This window comes from Zingiber officinale, chromosome 1A (assembly GCF_018446385.1).
Source record: "Zingiber officinale cultivar Zhangliang chromosome 1A, Zo_v1.1, whole genome shotgun sequence".
Classification (NCBI taxonomy): Eukaryota; Viridiplantae; Streptophyta; class Magnoliopsida; order Zingiberales; family Zingiberaceae; genus Zingiber; species Zingiber officinale.
Genome location: NC_055987.1, coordinates 191,334,180 through 191,355,109, shown reverse-complemented (window position 1 = coordinate 191,355,109; position 20,930 = coordinate 191,334,180). Strand labels below are relative to the sequence as shown.

The window sequence follows — 20,930 nt, the reverse complement described above, 5'->3', positions numbered from 1 at the left end:
AAAATTAGATTTGATATTATATTATATCATTAAGGTATGCATTCGGTTAAAGAATGTTAAACTTATGTTCATAGGTCTATGCATTCTTTTGTTAAGTAATTTTAACTTTAAATTCATATACAAGAAGGATTGTTTCAAAATAGAAAATGTAGTGTATTTTGAATCATGTGTTTTTTATTAACATATCATATTATACTTGTTATAAGATGAAACAATAAGATATGATGATGTTTTTGAAATTTGGGATGGGATATAATGAATTTGAACTTATGTGCTTGTTTTTGTGATGGAAGTGATAATTATATTATTTTTGAACAATATACAATGTTTTAAATATTGTTTTGTTGTCATCAGTGACAGATTCAGACATAAAAGGAAGAGGGTGCTCAAAGAAGAAAATTGGAGCTTGTTTTCCTTCTCGCTACCCCTCAGACTGTAGCATGTTGGTGGAATTTTCCGAGAGCAAAGGGGTGCTCAAGCACACCCCCGCTCCCCCTAGATTCGCCACTGGTTGTCATAAATATTACTTTGTTGATGAATGAATGTGTTTATGAATGTTGAATGTATCATGAATGTTTGTAATGTAAAAATGAATGTATCGTGTATGGTTTGAATGTATCGTGAATGTTGAAGGTTGAATGTGTATTATGAATTTGGATGTAAACATGTAACCAGGTTTAAATTGCGCAAACAAACAGGTGATGTTGAAATTTTAACTAAACTTAGCAAAGAAATTATGGGTTTCATCGCTAATTTAGCAACAGAAATAAAATTTTATCTCTAAATTAGCGATAGAAATCAAAATTTTCATCACTAAATTAGTAACAGATTTTATTTTTTTATCGCTAACTTCGACGATGAATATTAAAATTTGTTACTAAATTTAGCAATGAAAATTAAACTCCATTACCAAAGTTAGAGACGGATTTTAATTTCCATCTTTATACTTAGTGAAGGAAATTAAATTTCGTCTCTAGTTGAGCGACAAAACATAAAACCATCACTAAATGGATTGGCGACAGAACTATTTGTGATCGAACATTTTCATCGCTAATCAGTCGCTAAATGTGATTAGCGACCAATTAGCGACGGAAATGTTGGTCGCTCATCTATATATTTCTTGTAGTACTACTCACAAAAAGAAACAACCATCTCTTTCAGTTACCTCCATCCATCTTTATGTAGCCCTCTGAAAGGGAATCTTCGTGTAGCCCATAATTATCCGCTTGATGGATAGTTAGGGGACCAGATCTGACAATCGTTAAATGTTTCTTCACTCATAGTATGACACGTGTCTATCAACGGGCAATTAAGGAACAAAATCCGACCACCGTTAAATAGAATCTCCACGTAGGTTGTCGATAGCCGAAACCAAATACTTGATTGAGTTGATATCCGAGAATGCTAATCTATGAGCAAGAAACCACAATGCTTGGGAAGCCAACATCGAGTCTTGATGATAAGGGCAACCGATATTCGAGCACTAAGGTCGGTTGCTCGGGGAAAGCGATATCCGAGCACTAGGGTTAGGTGCTCGGAAAATAACTTTGGATACTATTAGATGTCCTCCTTTCAACTTGGACTGAGGAATATAATCAAATAAAGTTTGATTGAGTACTAGGTCTAAACTAACTAGTTCGGGGAATAACTTCGGATATCATCAGATGTATCTCCTTCGAGTCAGACTGAATAGTGTAATCAAATAAAGTTTAATTAAAAGTGCTGAGTTGAAGAGGATCAACTCAGCGATAACTTCAGATATCATCACAAAGTGATAAATAACATTAGAATGACACTGCTTCATCAATTAGAATAGCACAACTCAATCTGTCATGCTTAGAGAGTAAGGTTGTCCAATAAAAATCTGATAGCATCTCCTTTGTAGCAATGACAAATAAAACCTGTATACAAGGTCACAAGGCTACTCACAAGCTATCAACAATCTCTTTCCACGTTATTTTTCTCACTAGCTGCATCTTTCACTCGACTTTTTGTGCTCCTAAGTTCCTGCACACTTAGACACAAGGATTAAACATAATAGAACTTAACTTGACTTATTTGATTACACCAAAACTATCATGAGATACTTGTATTGGTGCAATTTCCCTAGGTCAAGGTTGACTAGATTGAATAAGTTTGAATTGGCTCAAGCTTGAGTCGTAATGTGTGAGTTTTGATGTTTGACAATATATGAAGATTGTTTTGACAATGTTTGAATATTGCAGGAGCAATCCTCCATTTAGGGAGATTGGTTAAAGTTGACCAGTTTAATATGAAGAAGAGTTAAGTAGGTCAAAGTTAACTGTACTTGATTGGAAAGTCCTAATTGGAGGTTAGGCAAGGGAGGTCCAACGGGAAGGTTGGCAGAAGATGAAAATTTAAGTGGGTCAGTGTTTGACTGGACACTTGGTTGGAAAGTCCTGGTGAGTAAAGTCAGGCAGAAGGAAAATCTTAATAAGTAAAGTTAGGTGATGTGAAATTCTTGTGAGTGAAGTTAGGCAATGTGAAAGACCTAGTAAGTGAAGCTAGGCAAATGGAAATCCTAGTGAGTAAAGTCGGGTGAAAGGTCTAGTGAGTGAAGCTAGGCAAATGAAAGACCTAATGAGTAATGCTAGGCAGATGAAAATTCTGGTAAGTGAAGCCAGGTAAAAGCCCTAGTGAGTGAGGCTAGGCAGTGAGGAAGTTCGGGTGAGTGAAGCCAAGGGCGAGGAAATCCAAGTGGGTCTAGGGTGATCGACCACATGGTGTTTGGAAATTCAAATGGGTCATGGAGGACTGGACACTTAGCACGAGATAGTAAGTTCAAGTGGGTCAAGGTTGACAAAATACTTGGCACATGGAGAAAAGTCTAAGTGGGTCAGAGGATTAACCTGACACTTGATGACGAAGTCCTAGTAGGTCAAGGTTGACTAGATGCTAGGCACGGGCAAGTTCCAACAGGTTACGGTTGGTCGAATATTCGGTATGGAAACCCTAGACTTGAGTTAGTTAAGTTAGGGTTGGTCAATCGATCATCCGATCAATTGAACCATAGCTCAATTGATCAGTCGATTGATTGGGGCTACACCAATCGATCAGTCGATCGATTTGAGGTTGCTCGCGCGAAGAGCACAGTGTGCTCCCCAATCAATCAGTCAATTGATTGGGATACTCCAATCGATCAGTCGATTGATTGGGGTTTATTTTCTCGCGAGATTGCGAGGCAACCTGAATCGATTGGTCAATCGATTCAGGGTTTATCTGCGAGAGCACAAAGGCGCTTTGAATCGATCAGTCGATTGATCAAAGCCTCTCCAATCGATTGCACAATCGATTGGGATATGACCGTTACGCAGGATGCAGATTTTGGATGGATGAGATCGCTGGGATCTGATGTGGCAATCAATTGAGAGGAGGCTCAATCGATTGGGAGCCCAAGATCTCGGAATATAAAGGTGGCAGCGAGTTCAAATGAAGTAGCGCTTACACAAGATCTTCACGACCAAGCTCACAATTCTTCCGCCAGTTCTTGAAGCATCTTGGGGACAAGTGTTGCTGCACTTTCAAGAGTCAAGAGGCATCTACAAGCTACAAGAGATCAAGGAAGAAGGTTTTTATTTGTATTATCATGTAATTATTTCTTGTTTTGAGTTGTATGCTTGTGTGAGTTTATGTAAGGTTTCTCCACCTCCACATTGTTCCGAGAATGAGTGTTTTTGTTAGTGGAGAGTGAGTGTGTAGACCCTTGGATTAGTCACCTCTTCTTGAGGTGGATACCAAGTAAATCTACTTGTTAGCATTAGAGAACTTGGCTTCAAATTTATTCCGCTGCACAAGCAAGCGAACGAGCGAGATGAGCTATTCACCCCCCCCCCCCCTTTTAGCTTCGAAGTAACCCAACAACTTACACTAGGGTACCCAACGGGCACCTCGTCACAGTGGATCACATTCGGGTTCACATCAGCAACGGTCCGGGTGCCCAGACATGGAAAATTTCATCTACCAGCTATTGCGTGGAGATAAAGGTTACCTCGCTGAGGGCGCCCGAAGAGGGTCCAGGAGCCCGGAGATGCCACGTCGGTAAATGACTAGTTTTGACCCGTAGGAGTAGGCTATAAATAGAGTCGGTCTTCTTCATTTATATGCAGTACACTCTATAATCTTTCTTGTTTCGAACATATGTATTCTTCAACGCTATAAGAGGCTTTTCCACCTTCAACAAAGGAGAACTTTTTATGCGAGCTTTAACTGTCTTGGATTAGTAACCCTCCCCTCCCCCCTCCTCTCTTAACGGTCTCATTGAGACCAACAACAATCAATCTAGATATGTACATAACGAGAATGAATGTGGAATGCCAATTTGAATCACGCTGCTGTAACATCTTCAATTGTGAATAAAATTATAAAATTAATAGATATTGTGAAAGATACGAGCTATGTTTGGTCCAAAGGTGTTTACAAAGACCATGAAGTATATTTTCTACATAATGTAGAAAATAACATTCTGACCCATAGAATAAGCTTGCTAGAAATTTATCATAAATGAAGTAATGAGGAGTTAGCTGAAACAAACACTTCCTTTAGTCTTTTGGTCTTTTGATCAATCTATGCCCAAGATATCTTTCTTCAACACATTCTTTCTTAATGAAGTTAAATAACTTTCTATGATTAGCTAAATGTTGAGAATTTCACACTTAGACCCGAGCTAATTAATAAAGTGAGAAAATCAATCCCATTGGGGATATTACTGAGCTGAATAATGAGACTAAAAATCATGTCCCATCGTGGGGATATTATTGAACTGAATAATGAGACCAAAAAATCTATCATACTAGGGGATATTGTTGAGTTGAATAATGAGACAAAAAATCCTATCCTACTGAGGGATATTACTGAGTGATGTAAATAAAAATAATACTGACTCTCATTTGGAGAGGTAATTGAAAATAATCTGAGAAGATCATGAAACTAATCATGTTCTGATATATGATTAAATGAGACAACCTCTACTAATAAAAAGAAAAAAAAACATCACATTTCACTTATCTCCATCCATCTTTTTATAACCTTTCATAAGGGAATCTTCATGTAGTCAGCCAACTATGCGCTTGAGGTGTTGGAGTTAGGAAGGTGAGAAGGCACCCCTTCCCTTTCCAATCCATTTACCTTCCTCCATCAATGAACGAAGGGGAAAAGACCTTCTACACCAATATAAGGTCTTCCAAAGCAATCTAAAGGAGTAGATCATAAGAAAAAAGGAGAAGAACATATCTTGGTTCGTCCATTCAAAGAGGGATTTGGTTTGTGAAATCTTATAAAGCTTTTTGATTCGTTCGTGATCATTCTTTCAACGACAAGCAAAGATCAAGATCTACTATGAGAGATCACTGTGAGTTTTATAGATTTCATATTTATGTATTTCATGAATTTAGATCAACATGAGGGGTGGTTAGGGGACTAGATTCGATAACCGTTAGATACTTCTCCACTTATGATAAGTCATGTGCCCATTAGCGGGCAATTAGGGAACCAGATCTGAACATCGTTAAATGGAACTTCCATGTAGGTGGTCATGAACTGATGTCGAGTACCATATTGAGTTGATGCTCGGGGATGTCAATCTTTGATCAAGAAACCACGGTGCTTGAGCAACCGATATCTGAACCCTAAATTCGGATTCTCGGAGGAGCCAATATCTTAGCATTAAGGTTAGGGATGACAATGGAGTGAATTTAAACCTGGCTCCATATTAAATATTAAATCCACGACATTTGGGGCGGGTTTAAATTCGGTCAAACAAGTTATGAGGTGGATCTAAACCTGTTAACCGGGTTTAGAAGTGGATTCGGAGTAGGTTATGAGTTTCAAACTTTCAATGAGCTCGCCTCGTGTGTGTGTGTGTGTGTGTGTGTATATATATATATATACACAGGGGCGGATGTACCAGGGGGGGGAGGGGGCGGCGTCGGCGGTCCTTGCCGGTGGAACAAAAAAAAAAATCGGGGCGCAGGCCATAGCAGCCGAAGAAAAAACGCAGCGTCGAGCGAAAAACGGAGAAAACGAAGAGTCAAAGCCAATTCATTTTTTTAATTGTGAATCACCTTGACACGTTTCCCTATATAAAGCATATATAAAGGTTTATTTTTATATTTTTATTTATCCCTCCCTTTTTTAATTGACACGTTTCCTCAGTTTACTTTTATATTTGGAAACGTTTATTTTTTATATTTTTATTTATCTCTCACAAAACCTTGAACCTTGTGATATTTCTTGCCCTTTATTTTTTCTCTCTGCAGTGCCGAGCGCCGACGACCGACCAAACAACAAAGCTGAAAGCCCTGCGCCCAGCGCCCAAATCTTTTTTCTCTCTGCCGATTGCCGATCAAAGGAGGAACCCTTCCTGATCCATCTTTTTGTGCCAAAGTCCAAAGGTGAAGCCTTCGGCCTTCATTCAGGTGTGGATTTTATTTTATTTTATTTTATTAATAATTGTTTGATTGTTCTTGATAATGTATGTTAAATTAATTTTATTTTTTTAAAAGAATTGTGTCGATGAATGATGTTAAATAATTAAATCGTGTTATTGTTAAATTGTTCACATTACTTTATGTTGATAATTTTTTCCCATACATTATAATTTGTAGAAAATGTTGAAATATTTTGCAAAGAGGTCTAGGAGTTCAATTGAATCGTCTAGTGTTCCGGATGAAGAGACTACTCCTGCACCACAACCACCACCACCTCCTCCTCCTCCGTAAATTTTATTTATAAATATTGAAAATCTGAGTAGTGAAGTCGAAATTGTTGATGATCCTGGTTTACAAAAATTGATTGAAGAGTATGATGTTGGTGCTAGAGATCGTATTCGAAAATAATATGTTGCTATGGGCCCTTGTCAACCTCGAGGCCATAATTTTCCAAGAAAAAAAATGGGTAAAGACAATAGATGTTTCAGAGAGGTTTGGTTTAAAGACCGTGATTGGTTGGAGTATAGTGTTTCAAAGGATGCAGCCTTTTGTTTCTGGTGTTATCTTTTTAGACCTAGTAATATAGATTTTGGAGGAGATAATGTGTTTACGAGATCTGGTTTGATAAATTGGAAAAAAGCAATTGAAAAATTCAATGAGCATGTAGGTGGAGTTGGTAGTGCGCATAATGAGGCAAGAATACAGTTTGAGGGTTTCAAGAATCAAAGACAAAGTGTGGAGTATTCATTTTCATCAGGGAAACATGAGCTTGAAGTTGTTGGTGCGGGTAGCACTAACGGTCTAACTTAGGTTTTGATGAATGACAAATAGGTTAAGTTAGTTTTGTTGTTGTCTGACACTTTGATCGAGTGTGCAGGATAAGTCCAGACAGGTCGATGGGCTGACCGGATGTCTGGCACGAAGTCCAGCTAGGTCGACGGGCTGACCGGATAGCTGGCGAGAAGTCCAAGCGGGTCGACGGGCTGACCGGACGCTTGGCGAGAAGTCCAGCTAGGTCGACGGGCTGACCAGATAGCTGGCGAGAAGTCCAAGCGGGTCGACGGGCTGACCGGACGCTTGGCAAGAAGTCCAGCTAGGTCGACGGGCTGACCGGATAGCTGGCAAGAAGTCCAGACGGGTCGAAGGGCTGACCGGACGTCTGACAGGTAAGTGAGGTAAGTCACTGGAGGGGAGTGACTGCGAGGACGCGTTCCCGGGAAGGGAACATTAGGCGTCGATCCGGCTTAGAACCATTTCGGATGTCTAAGTCGAGATCGTGACTAGATTCCGGTCTCGGAAAGACGGAATCTAAGTCATACTAACTTGTGCTAATTCCTACTATGATAAAATGTGCTAACAATCTGTTTTGCAGGATATATATTGCCTCGGACTAACTTTGTTTTGCAGGAAAAAGAAGATTTCTGGAACAAGGTGGTCCGGGCGCCCGGAGGGGATCCTGGCGCCCGGAGGTCCGGGCGCCCGGAAGGGATCCGGGCGCCCGGAAAGCAAATTCTATCCAGCCAAGTCATCGCCACGTGGAGCATCTCGGTTTGAGCAGCTACGTCACATTACAGGCGCCCGGAAGGAATCCAGGCGCCCGGAGCAGCATATAAAAGAAGCCCCAGGCAGGAGCTTCAGAATCAACAATTCATCTGAGAACTCTTCTACTGCTGGTCTTGCTGCTCGACGTTCAGTGCGACGCCAACAACGCTCCGACAAAGTGCTCCTTCAGTTTTTATTTAATTTCCTTGTCGGTATTGCTTTATTTTCACTAGCATTTCCTGTATTCATTCTGTAATCATATTTCGATTTGTTAGTGATTGCCCAACGAAAGTGGTCAAGGACCACGGGCCTTCGAGTAGGAGTCGTCACAGGCTCCGAATGAAGTAAAAAAACATTTGTGTATATTTTACTTTTCCGCTGCGTTTATACTCTAAGTTTTCGAATCGATATTCACCCCCCCCTCTATCGAATCTAACGGTCCTACAAGTGGTATCAGAGCAGGTACTGCTTTGATTTGGTGCAACCACCAATCAAGCAAAGGGGGGTCGTTTTAAAGAAAAAAAATTAGATATTGTTTGTCTTTTAAATAAAACCTTACGCTTTTCGTTTTTTCCCTCCAAAACGGTTTTTGAAAAATACATCGTCATCTTTTCACCATTGTTTAGTATTTAAAAAATATTACATTTTCAAAATTTTGAAATAATATTTTTTTCAAATATTTTATTAATATTTTAATAATATTTTATTATTTTTTCCGAAAATAGTGAAATATTATTTTTTTCAGCACTGTTAATCCAAGACCAAGTCTTGGGATTTTTTTTCTGTTTCTCTGTGTGCAAGAATAATGACTCTTCAAGAAGGACGGAACCCCCACGAACCACCACCATACGATCATGAAGACTTCAACTACTGGAAGCGATTAATGGAATGCTGCTTAGGAAGTGTAGACATCGATTATATGTTAATTTTGAGGAAACCTTCTCAAAACTCAGAACTGAACAAAAAGATAAGTAACATCATTTGTAATGTTTTACCTAACAATATTTTATGCAGATTAGAAAAGTACAAGAATGCACATGAGCTTTGGACCCAATTGATCAAACTTCACGAGGAGCTCGAGGATCAAGTAAAAATCGAATCCGAACTCTGGTTAGATCCAATCGAAAAACCTACTGAATTAGGGGTTGCGCTCAAGGTTAGTGATATTTACCAAAATACCCCTGCTAATAGTAGTTTAGAAAATATGAGCATTGATCTGGTTATTTCTGAAAATATATGTGAAAATAATGTAGTTGACAATAATTTCAAAAATACCCCTAGGATATTATCTGATAAAACAAATCCAATTAATTTAAAAAATTCAAACTTAAACCTAAACAAATCTGAAAACTCAAATGATAGAGATGACAAGGTGAATATTGATCTAGATAAAATTAATAAATTATTTAATAATCTAGACGATATTAATCTAGAAAATCCTATCCAAACCCAAGATAATTTAATTAATAAAAAATTAAATTTTAATGATAAGAATAGTCTAATAAATTCCACTAATTATATCAACTTAAACAATAAAGAAAATATATCAAACACTTTGATAAAATCAAAACTAAATTTAACAAAATTAAAATCAAATGTTAAAAATAACATATTAGATAAAGATAATCTGAAAAATTCAAAATTAACAATTAATAAAATGTTAAAAGATAAACCTTTAAGGAAATATAATTCAAACAATTTAATTAATTCAAATTTAAAAATGAATAAAAACTTAAACTTTAAACATAAGCTATTAAAGAAAGATAATTCAATTAACCTAATAAAAGTGAAATTGAAAGAAAATTTAAATATTAAATACATTCTCTTAAAGAAAGATAATTTGACTAATTTAATTAATTCAAAATTAAAAACTTGAATCTAAATTACAAATTAAACATTAAATTTTAACCAAAATTTAACTATAATAAACTCAGAACTAAAAACTAAATTAATGGCCAATAATTTAGGGGGAGGCTCCAGAATAGCTGGCACCTCCAAAACTAACCTATCCGAAAGGGTAACCCCAACCAACCTACCCGACAGGGTAATTAGGACTAGTTAAAGAGGGTTCAAGTCTAACTTGAATCATGGTACTGGTGAAGTTTTTTAATGATAGTACGTTGGGGAAGCTTGGGCATCGCATGTCTAGAAAGATATGGCTTCAATCTGGTGCATTTGGCCAAGTGGAACCGACCGAAGCTACCTTTAAATAGATCATAAGTAGTTAGACCAAGGTTTAGTACTAAGCTCCGTGGATAGGACTATTCGGAAAACCTCGAAGGCATGGTTACTCTAATGATATCTAAGTGACTCACCAAGCTTAGAATCTTATCCGAAGAATGCCTATTTGTTGAGACCAAAGCTAAACCTGAATCTAACACAAGTTAAACCAAACTCTGTAATAAAATCTAATTCATCTCACAAAATTATAGGTTTCCCTGATTGATAATCTAGATCGGGTGAGATGAATAAGAATTAAATTAATTAATTTTCAAACTAAATTAAAATTTTGAATTTCAAATTAAAATTAAATTTTGAATTTCAAATTAAAATAAAATTAATTAAAATTTAAATTTCAAATTAAAATTAAATTTTGAATTAAAATTAAATTTTGAATTTCAAATTAAAACTAAATTTCGAATTTCAAATTAAATTAAAATTAAATTAAATTAAATTAAATTAAAATTAAATTTTTTAAAAATTTATTTTAAAAATTAAAATTAATTTTTTTAACTTAAAAATTTATTTTAACCTAAAAATTATTTTAACTTAATTATTAAAAAAAAAATTCTTTTAAAAATTATTTTAAAAATTCTTTAAAAAACTAGTTTAAAAATTCTTTAAAAAACTCCTTTAAAAATTCTTTAAAAACTATTTTAAAAATTCTTTAAAAACTCTTTTAAAAATTCTTTAAAAAATTCTTTTAAAAAAAACTCTTTTAAAAATTCTTTAAAAACTATTTTAAAAATTCTTTAAAAACTCTTTTAAAAATTCTTTAAAAAAATTATTTTAAAAATTCTTTAAAAAACTAGTTTAAAAATTCTTTAAAAAACTCCTTTAATTCTTTAAAAACTATTTTAAAAATTCTTTAAAAACTCTTTTAAAAATTCTTTAAATTTTAAAATTCTTTAAAAAACTCTTTTAAAAATTCTTTAAAAACTATTTTAAAAATTCTTTAAAAAACTATTTTAAAAATTCTTTAAAAAATTATTTTAAAATTCTTTAAAAAAACTCTTTTAAAAATTCTTTAAAAACTATTTTAAAAATTCTTTAAAAACTCTTTTAAAAATTCTTTAAAAAATTATTTTAAAATTCTTTAAAAAACTCTTTTAAAAATTCTTTAAAAACTATTTTAAAAATTCTTTAAAAACTATTTTAAAAACTATAATAAAACTCTATTAACTTAAAAAAAAATAGTAATAATAATAAATTATTTCTATAAATTATTTTCACTTTAAAAATTATTATTTTGACTTTAAACTCATTTTTAATCTTAAACATCATTTTAACCGTAAAATTATTTTAATTTAACTTAACTGAAAATTAAATCTTAAAACTTAATATTGAAATTCCAATTAAAATTAAAAATTTTAACTTAAACTTAAATTTTAACTTAAACTTAAATTAACCACTAATATTAATTTAAATCTAAAATCAAAACTGAATCAAACGTATGTTAATTGACATAAAACATATTATAAAAATCATTTTAAATTCTTTTTAAATGCTGTTCTAGAAATCCCTTTAAAAAAAATAAAATAATAAATAAAAATAATAATAATAATAATTGTAACTAACATTGACCAACTCAATCAGGTAATATGAAATTTAAATTATTTCACTAAGTATTAAATTATTAAATCAAGTAAAAACTAATTAATAAATTATTGATAATGCTTAACTGTTATTGAATTAATAAAATCTTATCTTATTTAACCTTAAACTAAAGTTAAGCGTCTGAATCTAAAATTAATTAATAATTGATTAATCAAATTCAAATAAACAGTTATACCAAGGATACAGAGATAATAACATAAGTGTTACTAAATTAGACAAATATGTTAGGGCTTTGAAATTTAACACAACTAAACCTTAGTATTAACTTAAAGGGGAGATATTAAATTAAGGGGAGTAACAAATTCAGGGGGAGGTTCAATTTTTTCTTTTTATCAAACTTTCTATTTAAATCCCCTAGAAGAATTAACAAATTAAGGGAGAGTAATAAATTAAAGGAGTATCTAATTCAGGGGGAGGTTTATCTTATTTTTTTTCTCTGTAAAATATCTTTAGAAAATTCTATCCCAATTACTTTGAAAATCTTATATTAAATATTCTTAGCAAATATTTTCAAAAGCTTTATTTTAAATATCAGGTTTAGGGGGAGGATTAAATCGATACTTAGCACCTAAATTATTTTCTCCACCTTAAAATTGTTTTTGTTTTTTTAAATTAAATTGAATTTCGGTGTTGAAATTTAAAGGTTTTACAAACCTAGTCAGTATTGAAAAGTAGATTTTTTTTCAAACTTAGTTTTGAAATCCTTAATCTTGAGAACTTATCTTTATAAACCAATTCTTGAAAACTAGTTTCTCTAAAACTAAATTCTTCAATTTGACTTTATAAACTAAGGTTTTGAAAATTGAATCTTTTGCAAACTCAGTCTTGAAACTTTGATTTTGAAAACTCATGGTTGAAAAGTGTTTCAAAGTTGAAACTTACTTTGAAAATTTGATCTTAAAATTTGTAACTTATAACCCCATGTTTGGAAATTAGAATATCTAAACTTAGCGTTCCTAAACTTAAGCTTGAAAATTAGCTTTCAAAAATTTCTCTTAAGTTTACAAAGTCAATTAATTTTGCAGATATTATCTTTCAAAATTACTCAAAATGTACAAAATACTAAGTTATGTTGCTAAATTAGCCATTTTCAAACTTAGTTATTTTACAAAAGTTAAGAAACAAAAGCTAAATTACTATTTAAACTCCCCCAAGTCAACTTGACCATTATTTTTGGTTTTAAATTGTGCGTTTATCAGTATCTTTGAATTTTGAATCAGACTTAGATATTCTCCAAAATTAGCTGTTTCTTAAATTTTTACAGTAACTCTACACTATGCTTGTTTATCCTTGCCTATTTTTGATGAATGCAAAAGGGGGAGGGTTAGGTGGTTAAGTTAGCTAAACCACATTGAAAACACTAAAACTAACTACCATGTACCTGTTTTATTCATTTCACTAACTTAACCAGGTTGTCATTCCATCAAAAAGGGGGAGATTATTGGTGCGGGTAGCACTAACGGTCTAACTTAGGTTTTGATGAATGACAAATAGGTTAAGTTAGTTTTGTTGTTGTCTGACACTTTGATCGAGTGTGCAGGATAAGTCCAGACAGGTCGACGGGCTGACCGGATGTCTGGCACGAAGTCCAGCTAGGTCGACGGGCTAAGTCGACGGGCTGATCGGACGCTTGGCGAGAAGTCCAGCTAGGTCAACGGGCTGACCGGATAGCTGGCGAAAAGTCCAAGCGGGTCGACGGGCTGACTGGACGCTTGGCAAGAAGTCCAGCTAGGTCGACGGGCTGACCGGATAGCTGGCAAGAAGTCCAAACGGGTCGAAGGGCTGACCGGATGTCTGGCAGGTAAGTGAGGTAAGTCACTGGAGGGGAGTGACTATGAGGACGCGTTCCCGGGAAGGGAACATTAGGCGTCGATCCGGCTTAGAACCATTTCGGATGTCTAAGTCGAGATCGTGACTAGATTCCGGTCTCGGAAAGACGGAATCTAAGTCATACTAACTTGTGCTAATTCCTACTATGATAAAATGTGCTAACAATCTGTTTTGCAGGATATATATTGCCTCGGACTAACTTTGTTTTGCAGGAAAAAGGAGATTTCTGGAACAAGGTGGTCCGGGCGCCCGGAGGGGATCCGGGCGCCCGGAAGGCAAATTCTATCCAGCCAAGTCATCGCCACGTGGAGCATCTCGGTTTGAGCAGCTACGTCACATTCCAGGCGCCCGAAAGGAATCCAGGCGCCTGGAGCAGCATATAAAAGAAGCCCCAGGCAGGAGCTTCAGAATCAACAATTCATCTGAGAACTCTTCTACTGCTGGTCTTGCTGCTCGACGTTCAGTGCGACGCCAACAACGCTCCGACAAAGTGCTCCTTCAGTTTTTATTTAATTTCCTTGTCGGTATTGCTTTATTTTCACTAGCATTTCCTGTATTCATTCTGTAATCATATTTCGATTTGTTAGTGATTGCCCAACGAAAGTGGTCAAGGACCACGGGCCTTCGAGTAGGAGTCGTCACAGGCTCCGAACGAAGTAAAAAAATATTTGTGTCTATTTTGTTGGTGCAACCTTAGGTCAAGGTTGACCTGGTTGACCCGACTCGAGGTGACTTGACTCGAGTTGTATTTTGATGTTTGACTTGGGAAGATTGTCGGTGCAACCTTAGGTCAAGGTTGACCTAGTTGAGTTGCATGTTGATGTTTGACACTCGTGAGAGAGTTCTATTCTTGATATGGGACAAGAATAGATGTTTGGGAGATTATTGGTTCAACTGTAAGTCAAGGTTGACTTGGTTGACCTGATTCTGGAAAAGTCCAAGCAGGGAGCTTGGCACGCGAAAAGTCCAAGTATGGAGACTTGGCACTGGAAAAGTCCAAGTACGGAGACTTGGCACGGGGAAAGTCCAAACAGGGAGTTTGGCACGGGGAAAAGTCCTGGTGAGTGAAGCCAGGTAGTCGGGAAATCCTGGTGAGTGAATCCAGGTGAAAATCCTAGTGAGTGAAGCTAGGTGAAGGTGAAAGTCCTGGTGAGTGAAGCCAGGCATTCGGGAAAATCCTGGTGAGTGAAGCCAGGTGAAAATCCTAGTGAGTGAAGCTAGGTGAAAGAGAAAGTCCTAACTGAGATATTAGGCAGTTGGAAAGTCCTGGTGAGTGAAGCCAGGCAGTGAGAAAGTCCTAACTGGGATGTTAGGCAGTGTGGAAATCCTGGTGAGTGAAGCCAGGTGAAAGTCCTGGTAAGTGAAGCCAGGCAAGGGAAAATCCAGATGGATCGAGGGTGATCGGACATCTGGTGATGGGAAGTCCAAGTAGGTCATAGGAGTGACCCGATACTTGGTACGGAGAGAAAAGTCTAAGTGGGTCAAAGGGATTGACCGGACACTTAACGGGGAGTCCTAGCAGGTCAAGGGAGTGACCGGATGCTAGGCGCAATGTACCAACAGGTCAAGATTGACCGGATGTTGGTTTGGACTTGGTTTGGGCGAAAACCATGAGCTGGATCGATCTGGTAATCGATCCAGTGATACCGAGAATATTCGATCGGTGCGGTGACCGATAACATCGTAGCATATTGTGTGTTAACCGATCGGTCGGTGACCGATCGAGTCGATCGAGCCGAGCAGGATCGGGCGCAGAGGGGCTGATCGGTGCGGGACCGATCGGCCCTGATCGGTCCCGGACCGATCAGAGGAGGTTCCTGATCGGTCCATGGACCGATCAGAATGGAAAGCGAGCTTCTTTCCGATCGATCGTGGACCGATCGAACATCTGATCGGTGCGGCCGATCGAGTTCTAACGCAACGGCTAGTTTTTTCGCTGTCTTCTTCGCAGGTATAAAGGGGTCGAGGGCTGCTGCTGCACTTTAACTTCTTCTTCCTTCTTCCTGTTCTTGGTGCTGCTAAGCTTGCTGTTGAGCTTTGTTGAGCTGCTTTGAAGCTTCGCGTGAGCTTCCGGCTGGGTCACCTGCTGTTGTAGGCACTTGGAAGCGGCTGCTTCTTCCAGTCGAAGAGAAGGCAAGAAAGTTTACATTTGTATTGTACTTTATTTCTTGTTTTCCTTGTACTCTTTTCTTGCTGTTGCAAGAAGTTTCTGTGGCGAGGTTTCTCCACCCAGAAGGAGTGTTTTTATTAGCCGGTTTTCCGGGGACTCATCCACCGACGGATTGATTGGGTTCGTCCACCTTACGGACACGCCGAGGAGTAGGAGTTTCATCTCCGAACCTCGTTACATCCTTGCGTAGAGGTTTGATTTCTTCTCCTGTTTTCTTTCTGCATTTAGTTTCCGCTGCGCTAACCCTAGTTTGTAGAAAGAAACGCGAAAGATTGGGGTCGGCTATTCACACCCCCCTCTCTAGCCGAGTACGAAGGATCCTAACATATTTTACTTTTCCGCTGCGTTTATACTCTAAGTTTTCGAATCGATATTCACCCCCCCTCTATCGAATCTAACGGTCCTACAGAAGTTTCTTATCGCAAACGCTTGACTTCCATTTTAAAAGTAATTCGATTTTTGTTGTTACAAGGATTGCCTTTTCGGGGACATGATGAGTCTTCGACATCATCCAATAGAGGAAATTTTTTAGAATTGCTCAAATGGTATAGCTCAGAGTGTCCAGAAGTTGCGGCAGTTGTTGGAATGAATGCACCTGGAAATAATCAAATGATTGCCCCAAAAATTCAGAAGCAATTGGTGAATGCTTGTGCAGTTGAGACCACGAATGCTATTCTAGCTGATCTTGGAGATAGGTGGTTCACTTTACTACTTGATGAGGCTCGTGACTGTTCAGTGAAAGAGCAAATGGCAATTGTTATTAGATATGTGAACAAATATGGAGAGGTGATTGAATGATTTATGGCCGTAGTTCATGTTGCAACAACTACAGCTGCTTGTTTGAAGGAGGCAATCGACTCTTTATTTGCTAAGTATGGTTTTTCAGTGGCGAGATTGAGGGGTCAAGGATATGATGGTGCTTCAAATATGTCTGGAGAATTTAATGGCTTAAAGTCACTGATAATGAAAGAAAATCCGTATGGATTGTATGTTCATTGTTTTGCTCATCAACTCCAGCTAGTGGTTGTAGTTGTTGCTCAAGCAAATCAATATGTTTGTGATTTCATGTGGATTGTTGGTTCGATTGTGAACATATCTGCATCATCTTGCAAAAGGGTCGACAAACTTCGACAATTTGAACATGACAGAAAAGTTAAACTTCTTGAAAGAGGAGAGATTAGTTCTGGTAGAGGACTAAACCAAGAAACTAGTCTAGCTAGACCTGGAGATACACGATGGGGGTCTCATCATTCAACTTTATGTTGTATTGAACAAATGTGGTCATCTGTTATAGAGGTTCTTCAAAATTTGATTGATGATGGTGATCGTTCTTCTAAGGGTTTAAGTAGAACTTTGGTTGAAAGAATGGAGAGGTATGAATTTGTGTTTATTATACTATTGATGAAACGTATACTGGCAATCACAAATCATTTGTCAACCGTTCTATAAGAGAAATATCAAAATATTGTGAATGCAATGCGTTTGATCAATAATGTGAAATGCAAATTGCAAAAGTTGAGAGATTTTGGATGAGATATTTTACTTGAGGATGTGAAGAAATTTTGTAACACTCATTCCATTGAAATAATTAATATGACAGATAACATCAACAGCCGTAATCGTTTGAAGAGAGATGGGAAAAATATTAATTTTTATCACTACTACCATGTTGAAATCTTTTGTGAGGTAATTTCATAATTCTTTTTTTGTTTACCATCAATTAAATTCTTTTAAACAGTAACATATTTATTAATTTTTTACTTTTGTTGTTTGATTTTTTAAATTGTAGGTTATCGATATTATTCTACAGGAGATGGATAGTTGTTTCTCTGAAACAACTACAGATTTGTTGATTTATATGTCATGCCTTGATCCTAGGAACTCGTTCTCTAGATTTGATGTACAGAAGTTAGTGCGTCTGACTCATTTTTATGAGGATGATTTTTCTTGGAATGAGCGTATGTTGGTTGAACAAGATTTTGAAACATATATTGATGACGTCAGATCAGATGAACGGTTTGAAGGCATTTCAGATTTAGGAGCTCTTGCAAAGAAAATGATTGAAACAATGAAGAACCGTGTGTTTCCTTTGGTTTATTGGATGATTGAGCTAGCCTTACTTCTTCCAGTTGCTACTGCAACCGTTGAAAGAGTGTTTTCGGCAATGAATATTGTCAAAACAGATTTGTGAAACCGGATTGGAGATGAATGGATGAATGATAGTTTAGTAGTCTATATCGAGAAAGATGTTTTTAATACTGTCGACAATGAGCCAATTTTACAGTGTTTTCAGAACATGGAGTCTCAAAGAATGCAATTGTCACGTATTCGTTAGTAGACTGCTTTCATATTTTAATATTATTGTATGAGTTTTTTTCATAATATTGTACTTTTTCCTCCTGTATGCCTAATTATTTAAAAAATATTTTTTTAATTACATAGAATTATTAACTGTTCAAAAAAAATTCGTCGTACTCAAGATTGCGGTCGCCCCTCCATGATTGAATTCCTGGATCCGCCACTGTATATATATATATATATAAATATTATATAATCTAAAATATACAATTATAACTTATTATTGAATTGTATTTTTTTTAGTTGAGTGGGTTGGTGTCCAACCCGCTATGGACCCGTCGAGTTTCGGGGCAGGTTGAAAAACTAGGTGAGGTGGATCTAAGTTCGGGTCTATTTTTTCTGACGGAGCGAGTTCTGGGATTGGCCAAACCCAGTCCGAACCTGTCCCGTTGTCATCCCTAACTAAGGCTAGGTGCTTAAGGAAAGGACTCTGGTGACTCAAAGTATTCAAGAATAATTCCATATACCATCATAATTGATAACATCACTTTTCACACATTTGGAGTCCTCCTCCCCCAAAGCTTTGATCGGCTCCTCAAAGGCCTAGATATGATAGTTTGAGATGTATTGGAATTTAATCAAAGTCTCATATTGAAAAGATTTAGGAACGATCATGAATTTAAAAGGATATAAGATATCTCAATTGACATAATACTTTTTGGTTAGAACCCAAGAGCAAAACTAAGAGTACTTAGGCCAAAGTGGACAATATCATACCATTATGGAAATATGTGAACATCCTTTGGGCACAACAAATGGTATCAGAGCTATGGTCAGGATTAGATGTCATGTATGGTGGCCTTAAACGAAGTTGCAAGGAGGTTCGGAGCAGTTCAAGGTGATTTGATGTTTACAGGGAGCTCAAAGCAGGTCAAGGTGATCGGATACTTGTGGGGATGTGTTGGGATTCAATCAAAGTCCCATATTGGAATGATTTGGGAAAGATCATGAGTTTAAAAGGATATAAGATATCTTCATTGACATGAGATATTTTGGTTAGAATCTAAGAGCAAAGCCAAGAGGATTTAGGCCAAAATAGACAATATCATGTCATTGTGGAGATATGTGAACATTCTTTGGGCACAACAAATGGTATCAGAGTCATGGTCAAGATCATATGTCGTGCGGGGTGGCCTTGAACGAAGTTGCAAGGAGGCTCGGAGTAGGTTAGGGTGACCGAATACTCGTGGGGAGACCCGTAGCAAGTTAACGTGACCGAGTACTTGCAAGGAAGGCCCGGAGCTCTTACATTGGAAAGATTTGGGAAAAAACATGAGTTTAAAAGGATGTAAGATATCTCCATTGACATATGATCTTTTGGATAGAGTTCAAGAGCAAAGCCACAAGGGCTTATATTCAAAATAGACAATATCATCCCATTAAGGAAAAAGAGTTTGGGGAGAAGAGTTGCCTCTCCTCACAAAAAGAAACAGTCATCTCTTTTATTTACCTTTATCCATCTTTATATAGCCCTTCAAAAGGGAATTTCCACATAGCACACCGGCTATCCGCTTGAGGGGTGGTTAGGAGATCATATTTGATAATCGTTAAATGTTTCTCCACTTATGATATACAATGTGTCCATCAGCGAGCACTTAGGGAACTAGATCTGATCATCGTTAAATGGAATATCCACGTAAGTTGTCGTAGTCAAAATTAAATACTCGATTGCGTTGATGTCTGAGAATGCAAATCTATGAGCAAAAAACTATGATGCTCGGGAAGCCAACATCTCAATCTCCATGTTGAGGAGAGCCAGTATCCGAGCACTAAGGTCGGGTGCTCAGGAAAAATCGATGTCCAAACAGTAACGCCGGGTGCTCAGGGAAAATCGATGTCCGAGCAGTAAGGCCGGGTGCTCAACGAAAGTCGATATCCGAGCACTAAGGTCATGTGCTCGAAAAATAACTCCGGATACCATTAATTATTAATATAATTAATTTTTTTATATATTATGACATACATATTTTAATTCTGATATGAATTAATAATTTTATATTATATTTTATTTATTTTAAAATATAATTATAATTCATAATTATATTGGAATTGTTATAGTTATTGTTCACAATTACTATAATAATATTAAAAATAAAAATATTTTAGAAAAAAAAAACAGAGATGAAATGAAATGTTATTTCGATGATAAACAAAAATATATAAATTGTATTTTTAGATGAATTTGTAAGATAAATAAAAATAAAATAAAATAAAATCACAGAGGCACTGACAGGTTCTTCCGTGTTACGGACGATGTCAACAATATACCATGTGGCAATAGACGATTTACGCGTTTCGGCGTCCCGACATCAACGGCATAGCAGCTCTGATAAAGCTTGAAATTGTACCTCGCCTTGGCGTGATCTCCCCGCTCATTTAATTGTCTCCACTGCCACATTCTTTTACTTTTGTTTCTTTATTAAATTAAATTAGATTTTTTAAATAGAAAAAAAAACACATAAAAAAAATCTCAGAGTCAATAATATGACGAGAGAATTAATATCGGGACCATCCATAAAAAATGGGCATTAAGTACATTTTTATGATCAATTTAATTATAATTTTAATGAAGAAGATGACAATAATTAGTTGGTTCCATGTAAATTGTGGGGACTTCAGTTAAGGGGGGTTAGGTGGCCTTAACACTATCCTTTTAAATTCTAATCTATTATCTTAACTTTGAGATTATAATTAAGAATTCCATGTTTAATTAATCTATTCATCTTTAATGCGTTGGTTGGCAACTC

The 20,930-nt window shown here is 36.3% G+C and overlaps 1 protein-coding gene across 1 annotated transcript; it reads left to right on the top strand.

Annotated features, from left to right (window-relative positions):
• Positions 1-16,410: 16,410 nt before the first annotated feature.
• Positions 16,411-18,016, top strand: LOC122008800 (zinc finger MYM-type protein 1-like). Its single transcript, XM_042564650.1, has 3 exons — positions 16,411-16,611; positions 16,672-17,198; positions 17,704-18,016. Exons 1-3 carry the CDS (start codon positions 16,411-16,413, stop codon positions 18,014-18,016), a joined length of 1,041 nt encoding a protein of 346 aa, XP_042420584.1.
• The last annotated feature ends 2,914 nt before the right edge of the window (positions 18,017-20,930 follow it).

Bases quoted from the DNA above. Each gene is read 5' to 3' on its own strand.
- LOC122008800 (XM_042564650.1), top strand. From the start codon at position 16,411: ATGAATGCACCTGGAAATAATCAAATGATTGCCCCAAAAATTCAGAAG. The intron at 16,612-16,671 runs GTGATTGAATGA...GCTTGTTTGAAG, and splicing joins ATGTGAACAAATATGGAGAG to GAGGCAATCGACTCTTTATT. The intron at 17,199-17,703 runs GTATGAATTTGT...CCTTGATCCTAG, and splicing joins TTGGTTGAAAGAATGGAGAG to GAACTCGTTCTCTAGATTTG.